Consider the following 26,526-nt stretch of genomic DNA (forward strand, 5'->3'; position numbering starts at 1 on the left):
AGGCTTAATAGAATATCAGTTCGCACACACACTGTTTCTACTGGTTCCACTGGTTCTACTAGTCTAACCAGAATTGATATGCCTTGCCTGATGCTCAAGAAGGTTGAACAAAGATTCTCTATGCAATTTTGTGCCAGTTTCTTTTGATTTCAGTTGACTAACCCCAAACTGCAGGGTCTCCTGACAAAATTTCAGAAGGCAAGAAAACAGGGAATGTAGCACAAGGCTTAAAGGGAACAGTCCCATTTGGCGGAAAGTGCTGCCACCAGGCCAGAACTTTGAGATATTTATCATCAAAGCCATTCTCGGATAAAACAAGCCGGAATAATGAGCTCATTGTGTTTGTATCTAATAGACTTCTGATTGCTAGTCAAAGCCTTCAAGACCGTACAAACCTTTGGTTCATATCGCGTACAGAAGCCATGAAGTCCCAAGTAAAGATTTTAGGATTAGATTGAATTTTTCCATGTTTGCCTTGTGGGTACAAGGATTTTTAGCTAAGCTACAGCTAGCTATATTAGTCGCCTTGAATCAAGAGTTCAAGGTTTTTATTTGCAAAGACCATAAGCAGCTAGTTAATAAGAACAGGCTAGCTTACCGGCTGAAAAACTATTGTTTTCCATTCCCTAGTGTTCTTTGCGGACAAAGTAGCCACCTGGATGTCATTCACTACCATGCTTTTATTTTTTTATTTTTTTAACATTTCCTGTCATGACCCACTAGCAACAAGTTCCTCCTGCAAGTTGATATGCTCAAGATATTTAATCTGGCTAGTTCCCCCTATACTTCTGCTTTGATCGCTAATCGTTAACTCGTATCGTCAACCGCTGTTGCGTGTAAGTGTCCGCATTCAAATGAGAAAGGTATGCAACTGATATTTGATGCTTTATCAGTACTGGTTCTTTTTTTTTTTTTTTGTATGTTTCAGCTGAAACTGGAGATCTTTGGAAGGAATTTTAGGAACTACGATCAATCATCATGACCTTCTTTTTTATATATTATTAGCTAATAGGCTCCCGAGAGGCCTATTTAGGTCTCTGTTACATTTATATTTTTGAGCTAAACATGTATAAAGAACGTCTTTAGTGTGTTTGAGTTATGCTCAAAGTCGTCTTTTAATCCAGGCGTACCTCTCTTACGGCTAGCATGTATTTTAGACGCTATGGCATTATGACTTCCAGCTAGCACTGCAACCGCACTATTAAATCACTATTCGGCTGACGGTCTGTTTTACCTCTTACTGTAAATCTATTGATAAATAGGGCTAAATTTTTTCCTGTTTATTCATTCATTCATTTTCTCCCGCTTATCCGTAATTCAGGTTGCGGGGGCAGCAGTCTAAGCAGGCCCCCGCCTTCGACTGCTGCCCAATCCTCACAGCACCGTCCCTTACGGTCCCTCCTGCAGGTGGTAAGCCCACAGGAAGGCGGCCCCACGTCACTCCGACGTCACGGACCTTGATCATTTCGTTATAGCCAGAAGTTACGCATTCCAGTGAAAACTCAGGGGACTTTTGATAGTTCCGGACTCTCGGTTTTGCTTAAGTTGGACCTTCCTCCCTGTCCCTCTACCATTTGAATAAATCATTAACGGGGGGACTTGTTTTCTGTTTGCTAATGTTTAAAAATAGTGTGCCTCTGTGACTCGCTGGCAGCGACGACAGCGACAGTAAAAATTATAGCGAATTGCGACATTGACCTTTTCTCGCTTCTTTTCTCTTCCTAGACCTGCTTAATGGGGCACAAGAAAAGTGTGAGCTGCCGCCTCTTGACGGATTCCCGCACTGCGAGGGCAAAATGAAGGTGAAAACACACACACACACACACACACACACACACACACACACACACACACACACACAAAAAGATCCACTAGGTGACGGATGTGTGCAAGCGACGCACAATGACTTACATGCACACTGTTCATTGAGCTCATGTATCCGCTTGCTCTGGCACTGATATCACATTACACACCCAGAAGCCAGTGATAAAAACAACCTTGTTTTGTTATCTGGTCCCCAACACACACACACACACAGATGCACACAATAACCAGCCTCTCGACACCTATACACACACCATCTGCCTCCTCTATGTCTCTCTTTTTTTCTCCCAAAGCTTTCAGTAAGGACACTGCAAACATGTCTGGGAGGGAAAAAAAGTCTGTAAATCTTAATGGCTGTAGTTTGAATGCAAATATAGCAAAGGTTTTGGACACCTGACCATTGGTGTAGTCCCCATTTGCTCTTATAATAACCACCACTCTTCAGGGATTTTAGAGGGTACTTGTGGAGATTCAGCCACAAGGGTGAAGTCAGGTAGTAATGTAGGTAGGTGAGGAGGCCTTGGGGTGCAGTCAGCATTTATATTCATTCCTCCTTTCAGTCCAACCCATATAAACCATACATCCATACAAATATTTTGTAACCAGAGTCTGTGGGAAATCTGTCCGGTTTAGTTATGCATTATTATAATCAGTTTTATTATTTCTTGCATCGTGGCATTAATAATTTGGACGCACAGTACGCCTGACGGATCAAGCGGGTTTTTATTTCCGTCCGATTGCTACTCGGGTTCCGTCGAGGCTCCGGGGTCAGCGAATCTTCATCCTCCTATCATCTTTACCCGAGGTTGCCGAATCGATGGGAGCAATCCGAGCCTTTCTAACTGCGATCGATACGTCCTTCACTGCGCACGTATTACCAGAAAGTATCAGTATTAGGCTGAGAGAGATGTCAGAGGAGAAGTGGGATACTTTTGTTTTGTTTTTTTTAACACACAAAAAAAAATCTGATGTAAGTCAGCAGTCCCCAAGCCACAGACCCGTTTAATGTCGGACAATATTTTCACAGGCCGGTCTTTAAGGTGTGGCGGATAAATACAACTAAATTAAATGATACGACCATAAAAACTGGTATTTTCTGAAAATAATAATAAACGTGAATCCGCTGTTGTTGCTTGTTCATTTTGCGAGCTCGGGGGTTTTAATTTAGCGGTAATGTATCTTGTGTTAGCGGCCAGAGCCCCTTTTAAGAAGGTAGCGGATGGAGGTAAGACATGTGACCGAGGCATCATGACGTGCATCAAGAGTGAATCATAGACAGATGTGGCGGAGAGTATCCGGTCATTTTCCAAAATAAACATCGTTCAGAATCAGAAAATAAATAAAACGTTATAAGTAAGTTATGTATTCTTTCTGTGTGGCTCGGTACCAATTGACAAGGGGGATGGGGATCACTGATGTAAGTGAAACATTTCATCAATAACATTTATAAAAATAGAATAATCGGTTTGACGATGGCGTAATGCGTTCCGATATGGTTTGGGCAGAGTGGCCAAAAGTGTAGACACTTCGATTCAGGCGTAAGGGTGTCACGCAAAGGGATTATAACCACCTCTAATTAATTGGCACTTCTTCTTGTCTACAGTGGATGAAGGACATGTGGCGCTCGGACTCATGCTATTCAAACTACGGTGTGGACGGGACCACTTGCAGCTTCTTCATTTACCTGAGCGAGGTGAGTTCACGCTTTATATCCAGTATGCATGGGGGCCTTGTACTTGTAGCTGAGGTTTCTAAGGTCCTATGGAAGGCTGTTTCCACACAAGTTTAAAGTAAACTCTAGGGAAAGACCAGGGTGTCATTGGGGGGAATGGTATTGGGAGTAGAGTTGAACAGAATGGTGGTGATCATTGGTTGTTCATCGTTCATGGCTTGTACTAATACTTTAGGAACCCGCAAGAGGTTCCTAAAAGATGTCCCCAGGCAGTTACATCAGGAAAAAATGAACACAATAGGTGTTATGTCAAGAAGCTCAGATCTCAGCTTCTTCTCGGTCGAAGGATCGGAGAAAAACCTGCCTCTGAGGCTGAGACAATGGCATCCGAGTGTAGGAGGCGTTCGACTCGCAAGGGATGTCTGACACACCAGCTGCTTCCTGAGTGTTTTTAATCATCGGGCACCTCCTTTGCAAATACGGTCCTCTTACGAACACCAAAAAATGCCCTGTGAACGCAGTCATTCTAGTTGAGCCTTGCGCTGCCTCAATGGTCAACAGTACATCGTAGAAATAGTAGTGCCTGAAGGACATCGTGTCCACAGAAAAGGGGAGAAACAACTCCAGGAAGTGTCAAGGGAGGTTTTCGAACCTCGCCTCTTGTAGCAAAATAGTATAAAAACGGGAAAAAAAACGTAGGATTACTTGTTTAACCGTATTCGGATACCCTTGCGAAGTCCTTTACTTCTGAACAAGTGAAGGCGATCTTTTTTTTTTTTTTTTTCGGCCAAATTTAGGACGACAGGTGCGTTTTGCTCTTTGCTCCTTCACTCGGCGGCTTGGTGTAAGGGGGACGGTTGGCAAGGACAGCGTGTATACAGTGTGTGTGAAGGTGTGCCAGGCATATCATTTGGCTGAACGTTTGTTAACCAGGTGGTCTTGGCACTGACTGACTCATTCCCCAGAGGCCCCATACAAGCCTCCGATTGATAAATGAACTGCTGACCTCTAGTACAGGGATCATGCATGGAGGCACCAAGTGCACCTTCATTCCTACTTGTTCCCCTTTTTTTCCCCTTTTTTCTTTTGTTGGCCAAGTGGGTTTTGTACTTGAATGAGATTCAGCAGTCGAGCCAAAAATACTTCACAAAAACATTATTTTTTTGTTTGTTTTTCTTTCATTCTCGCTTTTTTTTTTCTTTTTCACAGCATTGGCATGTAATAAGTTTGTAGACGGTGCTGTGAAATTTGCTGATGTTCGATCAGTTATTTGTCTTTTTATATCCCTCCATCACTCACCACACACTCTCTTTCTCTCTCTCTCTCTCTCTCTCTCTCTCTCTCTCTCTCTCTCTCTCTCTCTCTCTTTATTACCCTCTCTCCCGTGTTCAGTCTTTGATCTCATGCATATCTTCTGCACAATCCAAATGAGTTCTGCTCATTGATATTCACCAAACCCATAGCCTGGAGGATAAACACGCACTGGAAAACACGCACTGGAAAACACACACACACACACACACACACACACACACACACACACACACACACACACACACACACACACACACTCAAGGATACCTTGAATCTTTAGTGGCATGCTTCATTAAGAAAAACACCGACTAAGCAAATGTTTGGCTGTTTTCTAAACAAACAATGTGCGTATAGGAATTAGGCTGACCTCATGTGGGATGTGCACATGATCCCTGCTCATCCCTTCTCCAACAATTTTACACACACACACACACACACACACACACACACACACACACGTGGACGTTTATCCTACATGTACATTTCCATTAGTAAAGAAAGAACGTTGGAGCTACACACACACACACACACACACACACTGTCTGTGACGGGTCTCTCCTGGTCACCATGGCAATGTGAATGCATTTCCATATCAACCGTTCCTTTTCTGCTTTTTCTCAGTCTGTGTGTTTCTTCCAACCTACTTCTCTCTTTCTCTCTTTTGATCTCTCACTCTCTTTTCTTTAATTCTCTCATGCCCATGTTAGCTTGGTGCCCCCACCCCATTTTCTTGTTGCCTTTTCAGAAGGCACACGATCTGTCGTCGTTCTTCATGAACAAACCTGCATTTACCCAATCAGCCAATCATCTTTCAGCAGCACAGTGTATGAAATCATCCTACTTTCGGTAATATTCACATCGAAGATCAAAACAGGGGCAAAAACAAAACCGGTTTCTGTGGCGCGGCGGTCGCGACGCTTTTCTGCTCGCCGCAGATGCAACGAACGATCCTTCGAGGTGCCGCCTCTTTCTGAAACGGCTCAAACCATCGAATCTATAGCTCCCAACCTCTGCAGTTCATCGAGGCGTTTCCACAGACAGAACTGTCACTCGCTGTGTTTTTTGTTTTGCGCACCGCTCTCTGTACTGTGAGATCGCCACTTCTTGAAATGCTCGCGCCAGTTGTTTTAGCGCCGACTCTCATTAGATCATCGAGTTGCTATGACAACTGCGCGACCCTGCGGTATAACACATGGACGTGTAATTAAGTGGACGGTGATAGTGTATAGTTTATTAGAGTGACCGCGCAGGTATTAAGATGGTTCGGACATGTGCAGAGGAGTAAAGTAAAACCGGCATAACTGTAATTATTTGAAACGGTGAGGAACCGCAAAATCCCAAAGATGATCCATCAATATTTACATTACTTGACCACTCTATGTAAAACTAATCCAGTCTGAATAGAACTTTGTTTAATTAGGTATTTGCTTTATTTCCATACTTCCTTATACCACATGCATGCCACATCTCTCTCTCTCTCTCTCCTTCTCTTTCCTTCTCACGCTCAGGGATCGAAATTAAAGAAGCTCAGTAGGTGTTCCTTGGAGGTTGCCCATGAGATCGTGGGTGCCTCTTGGACTCGATACTGTTTGGAACCACTGCGTAGTTGCTTCTCAAATGGCACGCTGTGTTATATTTGTGTTGCGTTAGTTTTTTTTATTTCTCATTTGCCTCCATGCTGCAGTGTTTGTTTTTCCTCTCAATGCGTCGTCCTTTCTTCAAATCCCAAACTCGAATTTTATTTTCTAAGGATATCAGGTTACTGAACACTTTCGGCCGAAACCCAGGCGACGTTTTTCGCAGATTCAGTTTGCTAACAAAAGAACAGGATGATTTCGTTTCACCGCTCTTTATCTTGAATGGTAGTCATTTCGCTAAAAGCTAAACCGACAGGATATTATTAACCGATGTTCGTTTTAGGCTCATAAATGTCTTCAAATAATCTTTAATCATGTCCGTTATTCAGCTAACGACAGCTAACCTGATGAAATTCTAATTTCTAAGAAATATCTAGGACGTTCTGGTCAATATTTATAAAGCTGTTTACATAGCCAGCTAGCGAACATGTGCTAACCTGACAGGATTTTGGGGAAATCTAAGGACATAAAGGCTTATTTATTTCAAGTTAAACATTTGTCAACCTTAGCGAAATGGGGAACTTTATTTCTCCAGCAGGATTTCTGAGAGGATTTTATTGACAGTTTTGATACTAACTATTATATTAAATATAAATCTAACCTCAATGGATTCCAGGGCTGATCTTTCATATCGTTCCATATTTACGAATTTGTATATCTGTATTTCTCATGCTAGTTGGCTGACATAAGCTATTTCCATTGAAATACTGAGAGAGATTTTGTGTTAGTCATGACGGCTAATAATCCGCATTTTTTAATGCTAGCCAACGATCTAACAGTATTTCAGAAAAGTGTGATTAAGGCGTCCATATTTAGTCGATCTTCACGGTTAATGCTAGCCAGCTAGCAAACACCAAAAGACCTGACAGGATTTTTAGCAGAATAGTCAATAGGTCAGCTACCGTGACTGGGGATCCGAGGGAAATTGCGGCGTGTGCCGACTGACGGATCGTCCTCTCCTCTCCAGCTCGGTTCTTGCGCTCGTTCCTCGTTTTCTTGTCTTTCTTCATCACTCGTGCTCTCGTTCTTCCTCCGTCTGTCTGTCAGTAATGGGATGTTTAATTGATGTGAGTGGAAGAGGGTCATGGGGTCTGTGTGTGGTGAATGATGGGTAGTAAAAGCCTGTTTAAGCGGATGACTGAAAGCAGCCAAATTAATGGCCTGGAACATTAGCTGCAGCCAGGAGCGTGTACACGCACACACACACACACACACACACACACACACACACACACACACGTGCTGGCGACTGTACACACTCCAACAGCCTGTGTGTGTGTGGGGGGGGTTTGTTTGATGGTTCTTAACAAAAGCCTGCTGGAAGATCGTTGGCTATGAGATCCAGTGTTTATCTGTGACTCCGAGAGCGGATCTTATAACAAGTACACATCACAACAACTGTCTTTATCATATCAAAACACTCCACGTTTCACACTGGCGCTGAATATGCTCGTCACCACGCCTGGTCCTTGTGTTGTATTGTTTTCTGTCGACACAAAACCTGACAGGTGACTAGTTTTATCTCTTTTCTCTTTCACAAGGACCAAGAAAAATGTATTTCCGTGGTTTCATCTCACCTGTCTGGCCGTACAGCCAATCGTGTCGGAATCTTATGCTCGGTTGTCCACAAACTTTTGAGCACGTGCCATCGTGGAACTGTGTGTGTTTTTGTTGGTGGTCCAAATGAACAGAGAGAAGAAAACAAGCACAGGCAAGACAGCAGTTAAAACCGAGGGTCAGAGAGGAATAAAACTGGCAGAACGACATCTGGTTTTCTGCACTTTACCTGCTTATCAACAAGCGCGCGCACACACACACACACACACACACACACACACACACACACTAACCGCCGTTTATTTTTTTGCACAGGTGGAGAACTGGTGTCCTCGTCTGCCATGGCGGAGCAGCAACACTAATGACAATATTGAACAGGGACAGGTTTGTGTGTTCTTCTGTAAAACATCTCAAACACACACACACACACACACACACACACACACACACACACAAACAGAACTCAAGAAAAACATAAAAGAAAGAATTGAAGACAAACTCAAGAAAATGAAAGAAAAACAGAACACAAGGAAAGAAGGAATGAACTCAGGAAAATGAGTTTATAAAAAGAGGGGAAAAAAAGAGTTCATTAAAGAAAGAAAGAAAGAAAGAAAGAAAGAAAGAAAGAAAGAAAGAAAGAAAGAAAGAAAGAAAGAAAGAAAAAGAGAAAGTAAATGAAAGGAAAGAAAGCTACAAAGAAAAGATAAAGGAAAGTTCATGAAAGAAAGAAAGAAAGAAAGAAAGAAAGAAAGAAAGAAAGAAAGAAAGAAAGAAAGAAAGAAAGAAAGAAAGAAAGAAAGAAAGAAAGAAAGAAAGAAAAAGAAAAAATTCATGAAATAGGGAGTTAATGAAAGAAAGTAAGAAGTAGAGTTTATAAAAGATAAAGAAGGAAATAGAGTTTATAAAAGAACAAAAAAAAAGAAAGTGAGAAAGTAAGAAGAAATAGTTCATGAAATAAGGAAAGAGGGTTCAAGAAAGAAAGGGAAAGAAATAAAAAGAAATTAATAAAGAAAGAAGGAAAAGGTTTATGAACTAGGGAAAGAAGGGAAGAGTTCGAGAAGAGTTCCTAAACGAAAGTTAATAAAAAGAAAGGAACGGAAGAAGGAGATCAAGAAAAGAAAGAAAACAGAAGGAAAGATTTTATGAAAGAAAATCAGTTCATGAAAAAAATGAAAGAGGTAAATTAAAGAAAAAGCACGGGTTTATGAAAGAGAGACACTCACACACACAGTCACTTACTCAATCACACAAACTCACTCACACACACACACACACACACACTGATTGTGACGTTCTGATTGTGTGTGTGTGTGTGTGTGTGTGTGTGTGTGTGTGTGTGTGTGTGTGTGTGTGTGTGTGTGTGTGTGTGTGTGTGTGTGTGTGTGTGTGTATGTGTGTGTGTGTGTGTGCGCGCGCGCGCGCGCGCAGCTGGAGACCCGGCCGAGTCTGGATGAACTGTACCGTGTGATGTCTCGGCGTGAGGAGTTCCGCTGGATGATGTTGAGGATAAAGCGGATGGAGGAGCCGTGGATCGGCGCCGTGCACTCGCTCAGTCTCAAACAGGACCTGAGCAACCGCAAACGCAAGAAGGTGCACTCGTCTACTTATCCACTCCTCTATTCCACCACTTTTACTTATCTTCCACTCCTGGTCCCTTCATCCCACCTCCATTCATCTTCACTGACTGTAGTTCTTTGTTTTTTTTTCTTCCCTCTAATCTTTCTTTTTCGTTCCTTTTGTTTCCTTTTTCCTAGCTTCTCATTTTTTTCTCGGACTCTCACCCAACTCCCATAATCTTCTACTTCCTCTTCCTTCTCCTTCTTCTCACCTGCCCTGTATTTCCTCTCCAGCTCTCAATCCTTTTCTTCTCTTCTCTTCCATTCTCTCCTCTCCTCTCCTCTTTTCTATCTGTCCTGTCCTCTTCTCTCCTCTCGTTTTCTCCTCCTTGCTTTTATCTTATCTTCTCCTCTCCTCATCTCTCCTGTCCTGTCTTCTTCTTCTTCCTCTTCTTTTTCTCTCCTTTTCTACATCTCTTTTCTCTTTATTCTCATCTCTCCTCTTCTATTCTTTTTAAACCTCTCCTCTGCTCTCCTCTGCTCTCCTCTGCTCTCCCCTGGTTTCTCCTCACCTGCCTTTTTTATTTAATATTCTTCTTCTTCTACTTCTTCGTCATCATCATCTCGCGTACCTAGTCTTCCCTCTCCGGCCCTCCCTCCTCCTTCTCCGGGAGGATAAACAGTGCCCCCGGACACCTCGGGTTTGGGTGGACACAGCGTAACAGCGGTGTGAACAGAATCAGGTTCAGTACAGCGGCGCCGTCGTTCAGGAGGAATCGCGACGAAAAGCCGTCACGGCCTTTCAATAATACACACTCCGCTGAATAATTCACGCGCATGTCGTGCCGAGAGACGAACACACTCGCACGCTCGTTTTCCTCGAGAGTGAGTGCTGCGAGACTCTTCTCTTTCACCTGCAGCCAAGCGGCATGGCAACCACCCAAATACACACACACTGATGTAAATGTGTCATTTTGAATAGTTGTGTGCGTGTGTCTTTTTTTTCCCTCTTCCCATAACCACATCTTTTCAGTAGGTTGGTTTCACTCTGACTCCTCTGTAGAAGCTTCCGGAAGCTGTCGCAACCCCTCGTGACCACAAATAAAAAAATAAAAAAACTTGCTGAACGGACATCTGATCCGAATCCAATACCCACATCTCTTAGCTGAAAATGATACGAGTGTGTGTGGGGCAGTGTTCAGCCTTCAGCACTGAGCTAATATATATATATATATATATATATATATATATATATATATACACACACACACACACACACAGTATCTCAACCATTTTGTTATATGTTTTAAAGGACAATACTGTAGAAATGAATATTTTAGTAGTCAGTGTGCAGTTTGTCCTCTGAAAAAGATCTCAACATACAGCCATTATTGGCTAAATAACTGCCAACAAAAGTGAGTACACCCTCAGTGAACGTGTCAAAACCGTGTCCAATGTGTGAATATTGTGTGTGAGCACCATCGTTCTGTAGCACCGCTTTAATCCTCCTGTGCCTGGAATTCACGAGAGCTGCACAGGTTGTTGCTTGGATCCTCTTCCACAATCCTCCATGCTTGAGGATGCACCACTGGTGCTCAATAAGGTTCATGGAGACATACTTGGTCACTCAATCACCTTCAGCTTCCTTCAGCAAGGCAGTTTCATCCTGGCGGTGCGTTTGGGAGGGATGGAGAGACAAAGAAAGGATTGAAGGAATAGAGAAGGAAAGAGGAGGAAAGGGAAGAGCAGTGAGGGAAAGAAGGTGTAAACTAAAAGAAAGACAATGGGAGGGAGGAGGGGGGGAGAAGCAAGAAAAAATAAAGCAAGATAAAGGGGAGAAAGGGAAAGGAGGAAAAGAGCCAAGAAACAGAAATTGAGCCAGTAAAAGAGAAAAGGGCAAAAAAAAAAAAGGGTTTTGTGTGCCAGGTATGAAACCTTTTTTTAACAGAATGTTAATATATTATGGCAACGCCATTATTTTTTTTTTTAAACCTGGTCTCTCCAAACATCAGAGATCTGTTTATCATTCACCTCAGTGTTTAGACCAAACACACACAGTTTACCTCCAGATGTCTCACGCCCATCCCCTGAACTGTCTTATGGTCTCCTCTGTGCCCTCATGAAAAGGATACGAATCTGATCGGATTAGATCGTAATCAGATACCAACTGTCCAAATAAAAGTTCTTCAGTTCACATTATCACCAGAATAACTATTTTATAACAGCAGCACGTCCTGAAGCATTTTATTTCTTTTACTGTCGATTCATTGAGTCGATTTATCGAGTTGATTGAGTCATTTTGTCGAGTCGGTTAAGTTAATTGAGTCGAATTATTTGAGTCATTTTATTGGTTATACTACAGTCAAATCATTGAGCTGATTATTGAGTCGTTTTATTGAGTCGATTAATTGAGTTGATTGAGTCATTTCATCGAGTCAAATTATTTGAGTAATTTAATTGGTTATACTACAGTCGTTTTATTGAGTCGTTTCATTGAGTCGATTTTTTGAGTTGATTGAGTCATTTCATCGAGTCAGTTAAGTGGATTGAGTCGAATTATTTGAGTCATTTCATTGGTTATACTACAGTCGTTTCATTGAGTTGAGTTAATTGACTCAAATTATTTGAGTCATTTCATTGGTTATACTACAGTCGATTCATTGAGTCGATTTATCGAGTTGATAGACTCATTTCATCAGGTCAGTTAAGTTGAGTCAAATTGAGTAATTTCATTGGTTATACTACAGTCGATATTGAGTCGTTTTATTGAGTCCATTTATCGAGTTGATTGAGTCATTTCATCAAGTCGGTTAAGTTCGAATTATTTAAATCATTTCATTGGTTATACTACAGTTAATCGAGTCAATTGATTGAGTTGTTTCATTCAGTCGCTTGATTAATCGAGTTGCTTCGTTGAGCGTAGACTCATGTTCGCTCCTTCACCTCTTACTTCCTGTGTTTGTTTTGTCTCTTGTGTGTCTATTATTGTGGTTTTTTGTTTGTTTATTCTCTTATGTTTGGTCTGTATAGTTTCCCCCCAGTGTGATCTCTGTGGCAGGCGGGTAGACTAAGAGATTTCCTTTCAGTTCTACCAAATTTATTATAAACGGCACACCGGTCCTACTTTCAGCCGCCTACATTCCACCCGAATTGTCAGTGAAATTCAAAAGCACTTTCATTCGCAAATTGGCAACAAAACCAAATCTCGCCGCACCACTGGTGTAAGTTAAACCTAGCGTAGTAAATGGAACTCACATCTGCGGTTCACGCTGCAGCTGGAGATGAGCAGCTGTTTAGAGGAAATGAATTAACACTACGGTTGACAAAACTAGAGAACTGGAACCTTCCAGACAGTCAGAAAGTGTGAGTGCCTCAGGGGCGGTAGTTATAATGAGTAGGATGAGTAATTTGAAACACCACACACACAATATTTTTGTTGACTACAATATTGCCGTAGTGACGCACCAATTAAGCCTGTGTGTATGTGCAAGGCTAGAAACTAATAATTGTGTGTGTATGGTTTTGTTAGATCCTTGTGCACCTGGGCCTGCTGACAAAGGAGTCTGGCTTCAAGATCGCTGAGAATGCGTTCAGCGGGGGTCCGCTGGGGGAGCTGGTGCAGTGGAGTGACCTCATCACCACTTTATACCTTCTGGGCCATGACATCCGCATCTCGGCCTCCATCGCCGAGCTTAAAGAGTGAGCGCACACACACACACACACACACACACACACACACACACACACATACACTATCATTGCCTTATCCTATAGAGACACATTTGAACACACAAAGTAAGAGACTGTACATTTAATATATATAAATAAATATAAATGCTAAATCATAACCTTTACCATTTTGTCTCTCCGTCTGTCTTGTCAGGATCATGAGGAAGGTGATGGGAAACAAGTCCAGCTGTCCTACGCAGGGTGACAAAGTAGTAGAGCTCATCTACATAGACATTGTGGGCCTGTCTCAATTCAAGAAGACCCTGGGGCCCTCGTGGGTGCACTACCAGTGAGTTAAATCCACTCTCTTTGTCTTTTCTAAGTCCGGCTCGTTCTTCACTCACGCTCGTCGAATGGGTCCGTCTAAATGGGGTTCAGGAGTTCCTCCCAGACATTTATTAAACAGTGTCTGTGCGAGTCATTGTCATGTTTTTCTTTTGTTCCTTTTTTCCCCTTTCTTTTGTTTTGCATTTCTTAGTTCTCATTAATGTCCTTTCTTGATAATAGGACACTTGTTCATTTACATTCACAGCGTTTAGCAGGTGACCTTAAGGGTTAAGGGCCTTGCTCATGGGCCCAGCAGTGGCAGCAAAGTGTTAGTGGGGTTTAGACTTCCAAACTCCTGATCTGAAATCTAACATCTTTACCACTGAGCTACCACTTCCCCATCTTCTTAGTTAATGCAGCCAAGAACCCATCTATCTTTGAGTTGATTAAGTCAGTTTAATTGAGTCATTCAATTGAGTCATTTGATGCAGTCATTTAAGTGAATCTATCTATCTATCTATCTATCTATCTATCTATCTATCTATCTATCTATCTATCTATCTATCTATCTATCTATCTATCTTTGAGTTGATTGAGTCAGTTTAATTGAGTCATTTCATTGAGTCATTGCGTCATTTGATTGCGTTGATGCAGTCATTTTAGTGAGTCGATTGAGTCATTTCATTGAGTCATTTGATTAAATCATTGGATTAAGTCATTTGATTGTGTGGATGCAATTTCAGTGAGTCGATTGAGTCATTTCATTGAGTTGATTTAATTGAGTTGATTGATTTGAGTTGATTTGTTGTGCTCTAAGACCCACATGTTTGATCCATCAACTCTTAATTCCTGTGTTTGTCTCTTGTGTCTGTTCTTTAATAAATGCTGCTATGTTTTGTTTCTATAATTATTCCTGGTGTGACATGTTATAAAAAAAAAAAATTAAGGGGATTTTTGTTAGGGTTATTTTATTACAATTCATTTTCACGTACATTTACAGCATTTGCCGATCTGCCTATCGATCTATCGCTCTATCGCAGCGTAACTTTGCATTGCATTGTTTCTTTTCTTTTTCTTAGCTTGTGTCAGATTCACTTCGAGTCAACTGAATGAGTCAATTCATTGAGTCATGTTCAGAGTCATGGAGTCGATTCCCTACACCGAAATTCACCTGAAGCCAGAAAGTGTTTTGTGATCAATTTATTTATTTATTTAAATAATAAAACGAATGTGCAGTGAATATACAGAAATATAAAGCGAACGAATGCAAAGTAAATACAGGGCAACACGTCTGCGCACTGATGTTAAACGAAACTGCGTTTGGCTCACGAGGATTATTTGCACAGGGTTTTTTTTTGTTGTTGTTGGTGGTTTTTTTGGGGGGGATTTTTTGCATATAAAAGCTGCTCTGCCTGATTTCCTCTGAAATGTCGTGGCTTTAGAGTCACTGTGGGAAAACGAGAGTAGCCGTAATCAGGGCGGTTTATCGCGCCACAGTAGGTGTGGCTGGTGTGAACACTTCATGAAAATTTTGAAGAAGGAAAGAAAAAAAAGAAAAGTTGGGGTGACTTTGGAGATTTGTCTCTGAGTGAAGTGTGAGGATTCGACCCCAGAGCTCTGAGAATAGATGAAAGCCTGTAGCCTGAGCAGGATCCCTGGGATAGCAGTGTCTATTAAACTGCACTGAAGGAAGGTGACCGAATGTGACTTATTCTCTCTCTTTCTCTCTCTCTCTCTCTCTCTCTCTCTCTCTCTCTCTCTCTCTCTCTCTCTCTCTCTCTCTGTATTAACCTTGCTGTCTTGCTCTCTGTGCTTCTTTCTCACTTTCTCTGTCTTGCTCTCTCCCTTGTTCTTTCACTGTCTGTCCTCCTCTCTCTCTCTCTCTCTCTCTCTCTCTCTCTCTCTCTCTCTCTCTCTCTCTCTCTACTACTTTCTCTTTTGATCTCTCTTACTCTCAACCCCCTTTCCTGTCTTGCTCATCGCTGCCTTGCTCTCTCTCCCTCGCTCTATTTCACCTCTATGTCCTTTTATCTCTCTCTCTCTCTCTCTCTCTCTCTCTCTCTCCTTTGCTCTCTGTCATTCTCTTTCTCTCTTTTTGCTGTCTCGCTGTCTGTCTTGTCTTGCTCTTTCTCGCTCCCTCTCTACCTCTATATATATATACATATTGTTTTGCTCCTCCTCTCTCTCTCTCTCTCTCTCTCTCTCTCTCTCTCTCTCTCTCTCTCTCTCTCTCTCTCTCTCTCTCTCTCTCTCTCTCTCTCTCTCTCTCTCTCTGAGAAATTTAGCTTGGAATTATCCTTATACCTCAAACCTTCAGAGTTATTACTGACCCTCAATTTCTTCACCTTTTCTCATAAAAGCAGTGTGCACCCGCTACATCACCCCCCTCTCCCTCTCTCGCTCTCTCTCCCCACCCTCAAGAGCTCAGAATCTTCTTGAATCTCATTACAGCATGTCACGAGGCTCTCTCTCTCTCTCTCTCTCTCTCTCTTTCTCTCTCTCTCTCTGTCATAGCAGACCATGACTTTGGTTTTTTCCCTTAATATCTATGATCTGTTTTTCTTTTCTTTTTCTACTTATTATTATTATTATTACTGTCATCGTTACCAGTTTATCAAGACAGATATCAGCACCTTGAGCGAAATCAGTCGAAAAAAAAGAAAGCAGAAGGCGTCGGTTTGAAAGCGCTCCGAACGCTTCTTGTTCAGGGTTGATTGGGACAAAGACGTCGCACAGCCCAGACGAGGAAGTCGAAGGCATTTTTTTAATAAGGCGTGGCTTTGCTTTTTGATTTTTTAACACACACAGTGCAAATGTATGGTCACTACAGAAGTGTCCTTGATTCCTCCTTCTCCAGACCCTACTCTATTTTACATATAATATATAGACAAAAGTATGCATTGTGTGCGTTTTGAACATTCCATCCCACATTTAGTGGCCGTTTGCCGTTATTATAATCTCTGGCTGGCTTCTGGTCATGCTGGAACAGGTTTGGGGCTGTGAGATTAACTAAAGGGACGTTTTCACGCTCCAGTGTTCAAAGGCGTCGTGCACGTCCTTGCGTACATTCAAATTTATGCTCGAAGTTTCTAGAAGAACCTCATGCGGCTGGGAAAACTTGCACAAAGGTCCAAGGGCAGCGTGGTGGCGCCGGGGCTTGAACCCAGTGCCTTAACCGCAGTCAGTGTCGAGGGAAATCCAAGATTTTGACGCTGAAATGCTCATCAGGCAACAAAATTATAATAAATAATGTGTAACTTCTTTCACTTGAGCTTCAAAACCTCCAGCATGACAAAAATCCAGCACCATGAAGATACACTTTCAATCGGATGGCGTTGGAAGATCTGCTCCAGAGCTCTAACGCCAATGCTGACTGCACCCCCGGGCCTCCTCGCGTCACCTACACCCATAACGAACACGCATCTCCACAAGCGCACTCCAAAATCAAGAGCAAATTGAGCAAATGGAGACTCGGAAAGCACACCGTAATAATCAGGTGTCCACAAGATCCATAAAGGTGAATGTGGATCTGGAGTACCCTTGGGTTTAATGCATGGAACGTTCCGGACTTGTGTTCAATGTTCAATATCTTAGAAAAACTTAGCTTTACTGTCGAGATCCGAACAGCGCGTCCTCATTAAAATGCATGAGAAGTCCGATTAGAATTTCTAATCGGGTTGAGTGAAATTAGGGATTTCACGCTGTGTGTGTGTGTGTGTGTGACCTTGTTTCCAGGTGCATGCTGCGCGTGTTGGACTCGTTCGGGACGGAGCCGGAGTTTAACCACGCTCAGTACGCCCAGTCCAAAGGCCACAAGACTCCGTGGGGCAAGTGGAACCTTAACCCTCAGCAGTTCAACACCATGTTCCGTAAGTGTGTGTTTTTATATATATATATATATATATATATATATGTGTGTGTGTGTGTGTGTGTGTGTGTGTATGTGTGTATATATATATATATAATATTTATTCTATTTTTTATTTTTTTTTTTATGTGTATGTGTGAGAGAGCGAGAGCGAGCATGCGTTGAGCGGTCGGCTTGGATTGTCATCTCAGATGTTGTACAGGATGAAAAGCTCTTTTGTCAAGATTCATGACATTCTCAATAAGGCCTTTTTTTTGGCTAGAACGAGAACACTCATGGCTTTCACTGTGAAATGCGTGTGGGTGGGGGAAGCGCTGTTTGTATGTTTCCACATGTGGTCACGAGCACGTATAACCTTAGTATAATGAGTCTTTTTATTTCCATTTATTTTATTTATTTCGGTCCCTTAATATTTAGAGCATTTATGACATTTCCTCTGGGCTGAAGTGCTCAATAGGGTTGAAGTCAGCGCTCTATAGCAGGCTACTCAAGATCTTCCACTCCAGCCCATATGTTCATGGGGCCCAGGGGTGTGGTCATGCTGGAACAGGTTCGGAAAACATTTTATGCGACGGCACCTGAAGACGACATCTAAAACCGTGTGCGTCTAAATTTGGGGGATGAACCACATATGACTGGAAAAGTCAGGGGTTTCACTAGAAAAGGTCCGACTGCAGTCCGAAGGTCTCCTAAAGTCTCCAAAGGTCTGAAATCAGTGCCTCACTTTAATATTCAGAGAAAAGCCAAGATTCCTTCACGATCTCCAAAAAAAAAAAAAAGACAATTTTTATATATATATATATATATATATTTCTAATATTTTTGTTCCTCTACTATATGTTGATTAAACCCTTAAAAACCCTTCATAGATGAGATCTTAGAGTTCCTTGTTCACTCTCCGTTCTTCACGGAGTCTTTTCCACAAAGTGGCGGGAACATTACTGCGAGATTCTGGTCTAGTCTTTTAGCAGCTTCGCGTTCCCGAAAGGGCACTTTATCAGATCCAGGTCCGGCGACTGCCGAGGCCATTAAAGCGCTCGTTGTGTTGCGTACGATCGCACTGGGAGAAGCCGTTAAGAGACGGTTTTTAAAAGGAACCAACAACGATATTAAAGTCGGCTGGGCTTTCGAACAGCACTTGATTGCTGTTAAGGGGCCCAAGAAATCGTTCCCCTGAAGCATTAGACCACACATTCACCAGCTTGGATTCGCTGACTCGAGGCAGGTCGGGTTCAGGGACTCCTGCTGCCGTGGCCAAATTCTGACCCCACCGTCTGTAGATTAAGATTCAGCAGACCAGTCGTTGTTTTTTTTTTTTAATATAAGCTGTCTGGTTTGGCTTAACTCAGACCTGGGCAAACTACGGCCAATGAGGCGTGAGGCCAATCATAAATTTTCATAGCCATAAATGCAATGGTTCTAATAATTGACATAATCTTTTCTTTCTGTGTTTCGGTTTTCGGTTTTGGCCTTGGTTTCCTCATTTTTGGTTTTTGGTTTTGGCCAAGAATTTTCATTTCGGTGCATCCCTAAAATGTTATTGTTGGTGTGGCCCTCTGACACAATTCAGGTTTCTCATGTGGCCCCTTGTAAAAATTAATTGCCCACCCCAAGCTTAACTTATTGTACCCCAAGTTTTTGTAGGAATCCTGAAACTGGTTTATCCGCCTGGGTCACATGACTTAAACGCCACTGCAATGGAGTTGTTTGTTTTTGGGCTCCAGAGTTTTGTTCAGCTCTTTTTTTTTTTTTTTTTCTTTCCATCCATCTGTTTTTTTTATTTAATTATTCATTTTAATTTATAGTAAAGAGGAAGTAAACAGTAAAGCACTCAAGGGCAAAGCCCATTTGCTAGGCTTTCTGAAATGAACACTGTATTCAGATGTATGCTGCTGATTGTGATTGCACTGGGCTGTGTGTGTGTGTGTGTGTGTGTGTGTGTGTGTGTGTGTGTGTGTGTGTGTGTGTGTGTGTGTGTGTGTGTGTGTGTGTGTGTGTGTGTGTGTGTGTGTGTGTGTGTGTGTGTGTGTGTGTGTGTGTTGGGGTATACACACAGGAGAGGGCGTGTTCCATTTATATTACCATTTCTGATTTCCACAAATTTCCACAAATTGTATTATGGGACGACTGGCTTCTGAATCTCATCCCACAGCCTGATTGGATCTGATGGCAGGCAGCAACACAGTCCAGATGCTCTCCTGGGCAGCTAATACACACACACACACACACACACACAGACATACACTGTATCTAATAGAGTAGACAACATATGAAGAATTCTAGTGCCTCAGTCATATGCATCTGGCCCTTTAATTGGGGGTGGGTGGGTGTGTGTGTGTGTGTGTGTGTGTGTGTGTGTGTGTGTGTGTGTGTAAGGCAACTCAACTTGAACACTTGCAATATCTTTGAGACATTTTTTTGCCCTAAAAGCACAACCACACGTTGTTGTTTTTTTTTATTCCCCTTTATGCTACTAAATATGGCCAAAAGTATTGGGGCACCTGCTTTTTCCAGCCAGATGTGGTTCTTCTCCAAACTGTTTTCTCAAATCTGGAAGCACACAACCGTATAAGGATGACTTTCAGTGCAGCAGCTGGAAATTTTCCCTTCACTTGACCTAGGAGACCCAAAACCTGTTCCAGCATGACAATCCAAAGTGCACAAAGCCAGCTAGCTCCATGAAGAGATGTTGAACCTGGATTTTAGTGGAAGATCTCCTGCTGTAGAGAGCTCTGTCCTCAACCCTGTTGAGCGTGACTAATCCCAGGCCTCTTCACCTCTCCGACATCACTTCCTGACGGTCAATAATCTCGGGACGTCTTTCCAGAAGAGTGGAGGTTAATTCTACAGGGAATTAACAGGGAACAAACTTTTGTGTGTTTGAAAGACACACAAAGTGGTGGTGTTGCTCTGATGGGACGTCCGTTTCCAATCAGCGTACATGGGCGAAGTTTCACACAGATGGCACCGAGGTGAAACGCTGCCAGCTCGCTGTTACCCAGACGACCTTTTGGTCTCCTGTTCCCATAGTAACCGCCTCTCACTTGGCAACGTTGACCTAACCATGATTGCGTCCAGCCCCTCACCCCCCCACCCTCCTTTACACACACACACAATCCTGATATCAGTACACTGATGTTCCTTTATTAACCCTTTACATTAATTGATATCATTTATTTGAAATAGATTTTTTTCCTTTCAGGATCTCTAGAATAACGTTTCGATGTATTATTATCCGTTGTCTTTTTTGCCCTTTTTTTTCATTTTCGTTTTTTTTTCTCGCAGCTCACACCCCTGATAACAGTTTCCTGGGCTTCGTGGTGGAGCAGCACCTGAACGCCAGCGACATCAAGCACATCGACGACGTCAAGCGGCAGAACCAATCGCTCGTCTACGGGAAGGTCGATAACTTCTGGAAGGTACATGCGTTTTCATTTTTCCCGTGATGACTGCAGGTCCGATCAGGTTTTACTGCCGACTGCAGAAGTCTTTGAATCCCTTTCGGTGTTTTTTCTGATATAGGATGTAAAATGTAAAAAAATAATGATAATAATAAGTTATCATATTAATTTTTTTTTAAGTATTTGGAAAATGTGTTTAAATCAATAAAAAATTCCTGTGTTTCAGGAATAAGATGGCCATTACGGCCAAAAGTTTGTGGACGCCTGGCCGTGTGATTTATTTATTTTTTTTTGACATTTGATTCCACATTTAGTTCTTATTCCCTGTTATAAGAACCTCCATTCTTCTGGAAAGATGTTCCACTAGATTTTGTGGAGATTTTTGCTCATTCATTCACATGGACATTAGTCAGGGGGTGAGGAGGCCTGGGGGGGGGGGGGGTGCAAAGCTCTATAGCAGATCACTCAAGATCTTTCATGTAAAGCAGATCTTCATGGAATTGGCTTTGTGCACATCGTCACGCAGCGGGTTTGCGTCTGTTAGTTTCAAATGCATTCGTGCATTTCTCCATCCTGAGCTCATGCCTGGTGTTGCCATTAAGACCCTCTCTGTACAACTCTCTTTCTCTTTCCTACTGTGTGTGTAAGAGGGTGTGGGTCACGCTTTGAGAAACCTTCAGAATGTCCGCATGGCAAAAACCCATTAACCGATATGGCGTCAACGTGGACATCTCCGGTCTCTAATCCCTGCCACATAGAAGCGAATAAAGACACGTGATGTTGATCCACGATCATGTGTACTATAATTTTTTTTGTTCTACTGGGGGGGTGCCAATAGTTTTTGCTAGAGGAATAAAAAGCCCTGTATGCCCGTGTAACATGCAGTTCCAAAGTCTTAGGTGCTGTGCAGTTTGTACTTTATGTCGCTTTACAGGCAGCTTTAGATAAAGCACCCGGTGCTAAACTATGACAAGGTTATACGTGACCTTAGAAGGTTTTTAAAAAGGACCTTTTATATGTCAACACACACACACACACACACACACACACAAAAAACCACATTCACAAAACCATACACACATACTGATGTCAGTGTGGGCAGTCAGGGTTTCACACAACTACACAGACACATTAACAATGAACTCTTTTTGTCTATTCCTGACACTGAAACACCATACGTGTGTGTGTGTGTGTGTGTGTGTGTGTGTGTGTGTGTGTGTGTTGCATCTCACTTTGGCCACTGACTGTCTTCATTAGCATTTCAAAAGCCTGCAAACGAATCTTCTAATCTTTCTCCAGATAACCTGGTGCGCGCGCGCACACACACACACACACACACACACACACATTTGCTCTATATGCGTCTCATGTTCTCTTCCTGCAGTTTTATGGCTCTATAAAACTGCTTTATTCATTTTAATTAAAATGCTCTTCTGAGACTCTGATCCCACATACGCTTCTGTGCACGTCAGATCCCTCTTGCATATATACACACACACACACACACACACACACACACACACAAGGGATCTTTGCGCTAAGGTTCCGTTTGATGTGACGATCCGGATTTTCAGCTCGGCTGGGTTTGAACCGCGTTTCTGAAGTCTAAGGCTCTGAAAACATTCACACACACACACACACACACACACACACACACACACACATCGTGCTATTTTAACATCAGTTATTCTGCACGCTAGACTACTATAAATAATGCAGTGGAAATTTGTTTGTCTGTGTGTGCATGCACGCAGCACACATCTGTACACATTAAACCACAGGCAGTTGTGTTTGTGTATTGTGTGTGTGACTGTGTGCTGCGAAGCTTCAGCGGTTTCCTTAGAAATGATGACTCATATCTGACATCCACCACCACCACCCCACACCCATCACGTCTATGTGAAGACGATGCTCAATAAAGTACAATACGTCACTCACACACACACACACACACACACACACACACACACACACCCACACACACACACACATATATATATATATATATATATATATATATATATATATATATATATATATATATATATATATATATATATATATGACATACACAATATCTAGTCCATACTTCTGGGTTGCATTTGAAAAGGATTCATAACTTCTAGCATAACAGGAAGAGGTTCTCAGGGTTTTTTATTTGTATTTGTATTTTTTTGTGTTTGTATTGTATAATTCTCAGGAAAACTCTCCTGGAACGTTCTGTCCCTGCATACCAGGAGCTTTTTTTTTTTTTTTTTGCACGACAACTCAATTTGCTTCCAGCTCCACTTTAAGGACAAAAGTATTACCACGCAATTGTATCGGATGCTTGACAATGACAATGCCCCCGTGTTGAAAAGCCGTTTTCATGAAAGCTCTGGAGCTCTGACCTGAACCCTATTCAACATGAGGAATGTGAACACTGACTGCACTCCAGGCCTCCATCAGTACCTGACTTTACACACAGCCTTGTAGCTAAAGGAGCACAAATTTCCACAAAATCTAGTGGCACATCGTCTCAGAAGAGCAGCGTTATTCGTAATAGAACAGCAAATGAGGCCTAAATATGGAATTGGGTGTTTAAAAAGCGTATATATGGTACTTAAAGTGTGTTTTGTTATTATTTAGTCTTGGTAATGGGTGTGTGTGTGTTATGTCTGCTGCCTTGGGGGGAAAATAAAATAAAATCTCCCCTCAAGTCTAAAATACGGCCAAATCCAGTTAGCATAACATCAAGCTTGGTGTATTAGCTGCAAGACTAAAAAATATCTATTTTATTTCAAATATAATGGCTATAATTTCCAAGGTATTCTAAAAGATCAAGTAACAAGGTCTAGTAATAGGATATAGGACCCTCAACCTTGTGAAACATGATGACTGAACCCCAGGTCTCCACTTTACTAAAATCCGTGTGGCCGAAAGAGCACAAATCTCCTCAGAATCTGGTGAAACATCTACCCAGAAGAATAAAGGTGATCAGAAAAGCAAACGGAGACTTGCTGTGGAATGGTCAGGTGTCCACAAACGTTCATCCTCATAGTGTATTTTTATGGATTAACTTGCATGAGACCTTTATACACATTTTTCTTTTAGTTTTTTTTTTTTTTTATGGTTCGTGCAAGAACCCTGATTCGGGGACCTTCGAGAGGTCTTAATGCGCTCGTTTAATCTCGTCAAAACGCCTTTGTAAAGATTCAGCCGCAAGACTCGATCGAAAGGGGGCCAAACACTTGCGCTCAACGCATCTCAAGGGCGGGGGGGAAAGTAGATTTCCAAGGACGGCTGAGATCGCCAGCGCAAAGAACTATTAGAAAACCACCTCGTTCACGAGATTATCCAATCCGATCTTCGAGCAGCTTTGGGTAATGTTCGCATCGAGCACTGGATTGAGGGGCGGGGAGTTGATCATCTCGGTTCATTTTGATCGCGCTATGATAGTCAGACAGGCGGCTTCGAGTAATTCTGTAACAGCTGTTTTCCTGGAATCTTCACCCAGCAGAAGAGTTTACTCAGAACGAATGCCCAGCCAAGCGTCAATCCTGTGGGTGGAAATGTCTTGTTGATGAGGGAGGTAAATTCTGAGATTTGGATCAAGGCTACAGCTACTCTGTGCAGTCACGCTAAGCAGAAAAGCAGCACTATGAAAGCCGAGGCAGATGTTCTCCCACCGTAGACCACATTGTGCCAACTACTGTAGAGAACTATGATCTCAGTCCGTCAGCCATTCAGAAAGCACCCCATGCACCATGCCTGCACTTTGGCTTTATTTTAGTTTACATTTTTTCCCTATGATCGCTGTACCTCTACACTACGCCTCTCGAGTTTGATTCGCTGCACGGTATTTATCATTTGCCATTTGGTTCTGTAGGATAAAAAGAAGTACTTGGACATCATCCACTCGTACATGGAGATCCACGCCACCGTACACGGCAGCAGCACGGTCCATTTGCCAAGCTACGTCAAGAACCACGGGATCCTCAGCGGACGAGACCTACAGTTCCTGCTCCGGGAGACCAAAGTAAGCTCACACACAGACATTCTGCAGGTGTTTTCTCTCTCTCTTTCTCTCTCTTTCTCTCTCTCTCTCTCTCTCTCTCTCTCTCTCCTGGTCATATACACGTTATGAAATTTTGTCATATGTGGTTCGTAGCACAAAACATGTCTGTGGATGAAGTATGAGCATGGTGTTCTTTCACTTCACTTGAGACCCAAACCGGGTCCAGCATAATGAGTGGTTATTAGAACGTCAAACGGGGACTACATGTTGGATGGAACGTTCAAAATGCACATAAACTCGTCTCTTGATTGTTAATGGTCTTAATCCAGGTCAATCAAGAATGATTGATTGATTTTGCTACAGTTTCTTGATCCTCTGTGTCTCCTTTGGGAATTGGGCAGAATTTTCTCTTGGTGGGACAGCATCAGTATTTTATTTTTATTATCATTATTTCTTCCCTCCTTTTTTGCCTTTCTTCATTCCTTTATTCCTTTCTCCATTTAATTTGTTCTTTCTTTTGTAATGTTCCAGCACATTTAGTTTGTCTATCTATCTATCTATCTATCTATCTATCTATCTATCTATCTATCTATCTATCTATCTATCTATCTATCTATCTATCTATCTATCTATCTATCTATCAAACCGACGTTCTGGATTGTATCAGGAAAATCAGCGCAGCTTCTTCGAAGATTCTCCCTTAAAGAAAGGCGCAGGAGTGAAAATCAAGGAACTTGCGACATTTCCTGCATGGCGACGAGCCAGAAACGCGTCTCGGGATTGGTTCGGCATTTACAGGAACAGTTTGTACAAATTTTTAGAGTGGAGACCGCAATATTATTCTCAAACAATTTCCTTCCCATATGCAACTTCCCGTATTTAGTCTCCAATTTGGGCCTGTGGAGATGGTGTTGGTAAAGTGAGGTACAGATGTAAATGCGGTGAGGAGAACCCATGTAAAGCAGATCTTCACGGAGCCGGCTTTGTGCACAGGAGCATTGTCCCCTGGAACAGGTTCGGGGTCTCCTCGTTCAGGTGAAGGGAAAATTTCATGTCCCCGTATCCAAACACGTCCTACACGATCGTGTGCCTCCAAGTTTGTGCTGACGGGCGTCCCAATACTTTTGCTCGTTCAATTTATTTACAGCGTGTCATTGAAAGCCTGCATGATCGGTCTTATGCAAATTCAAACAACATGCAAATGAGCTTTTGGACTCGCGTGCATTCCAAAGGCACATGGAAAGGAGCAAGGAGTCATGAATTCCCTCAGCATGTTGTCACGAAGGGCTGATGGGGGCGCCGGTGTCACTCGATGGATGGGCTTTCGCACATGAGCACGCTTTTGCATATACTTCACTGGCGGGAGTTGGACGTCTCGGAGGTGTTTACTGTGAACGTACTGCAGTCACGGTTCAGAGCAATATAGCGACAAATATTTGTTGTCGCACACAGACGCTTTGTTGTGTCTGTAATACGATTCTCTCGCTGTCATACCCGTGCCTTTGTACTGGGACAAACGTTTTGCTTATACAGCAATACACGAACGTTTGTTGCGTCTTTGCAGTGAAACAGACGCTTGTTGAGCCTTTGTAGACATTCAGACGTCTGTTGTGTCTTCGCATTAATTCTCGGACGTCTGTTGTGTCTTCGCCGAGATACGTAAATGTTTGTCGCGTCTTTGCAGTGATGGAGACGTCTAGTGCC

At 42.4% G+C, this 26,526-nt stretch overlaps 1 protein-coding gene across 1 annotated transcript in view; it reads left to right on the forward strand.

The window, feature by feature from the left end:
- The window catches only part of mgat5 (alpha-1,6-mannosylglycoprotein 6-beta-N-acetylglucosaminyltransferase), a 63,049-nt gene that overhangs the window by 32,678 nt on the left and 3,845 nt on the right, over window positions 1-26,526 (forward strand). The window contains exons 4-12 of the mRNA XM_083550674.1: window positions 1,726-1,802; window positions 3,428-3,517; window positions 8,320-8,388; window positions 9,433-9,594; window positions 13,090-13,259; window positions 13,444-13,578; window positions 17,292-17,425; window positions 20,710-20,843; window positions 24,694-24,843. Coding sequence (XP_083406800.1) covers window positions 1,726-1,802; window positions 3,428-3,517; window positions 8,320-8,388; window positions 9,433-9,594; window positions 13,090-13,259; window positions 13,444-13,578; window positions 17,292-17,425; window positions 20,710-20,843; window positions 24,694-24,843 — 1,121 coding nt within the window. The remainder of the gene's footprint in view (window positions 1-1,725; window positions 1,803-3,427; window positions 3,518-8,319; window positions 8,389-9,432; window positions 9,595-13,089; window positions 13,260-13,443; window positions 13,579-17,291; window positions 17,426-20,709; window positions 20,844-24,693; window positions 24,844-26,526) is intronic.

Source organism: Silurus aristotelis (assembly GCF_946808225.1).
Source record: "Silurus aristotelis genome assembly, chromosome: 9".
In the NCBI taxonomy this organism is placed as follows: Eukaryota; Metazoa; Chordata; class Actinopteri; order Siluriformes; family Siluridae; genus Silurus; species Silurus aristotelis.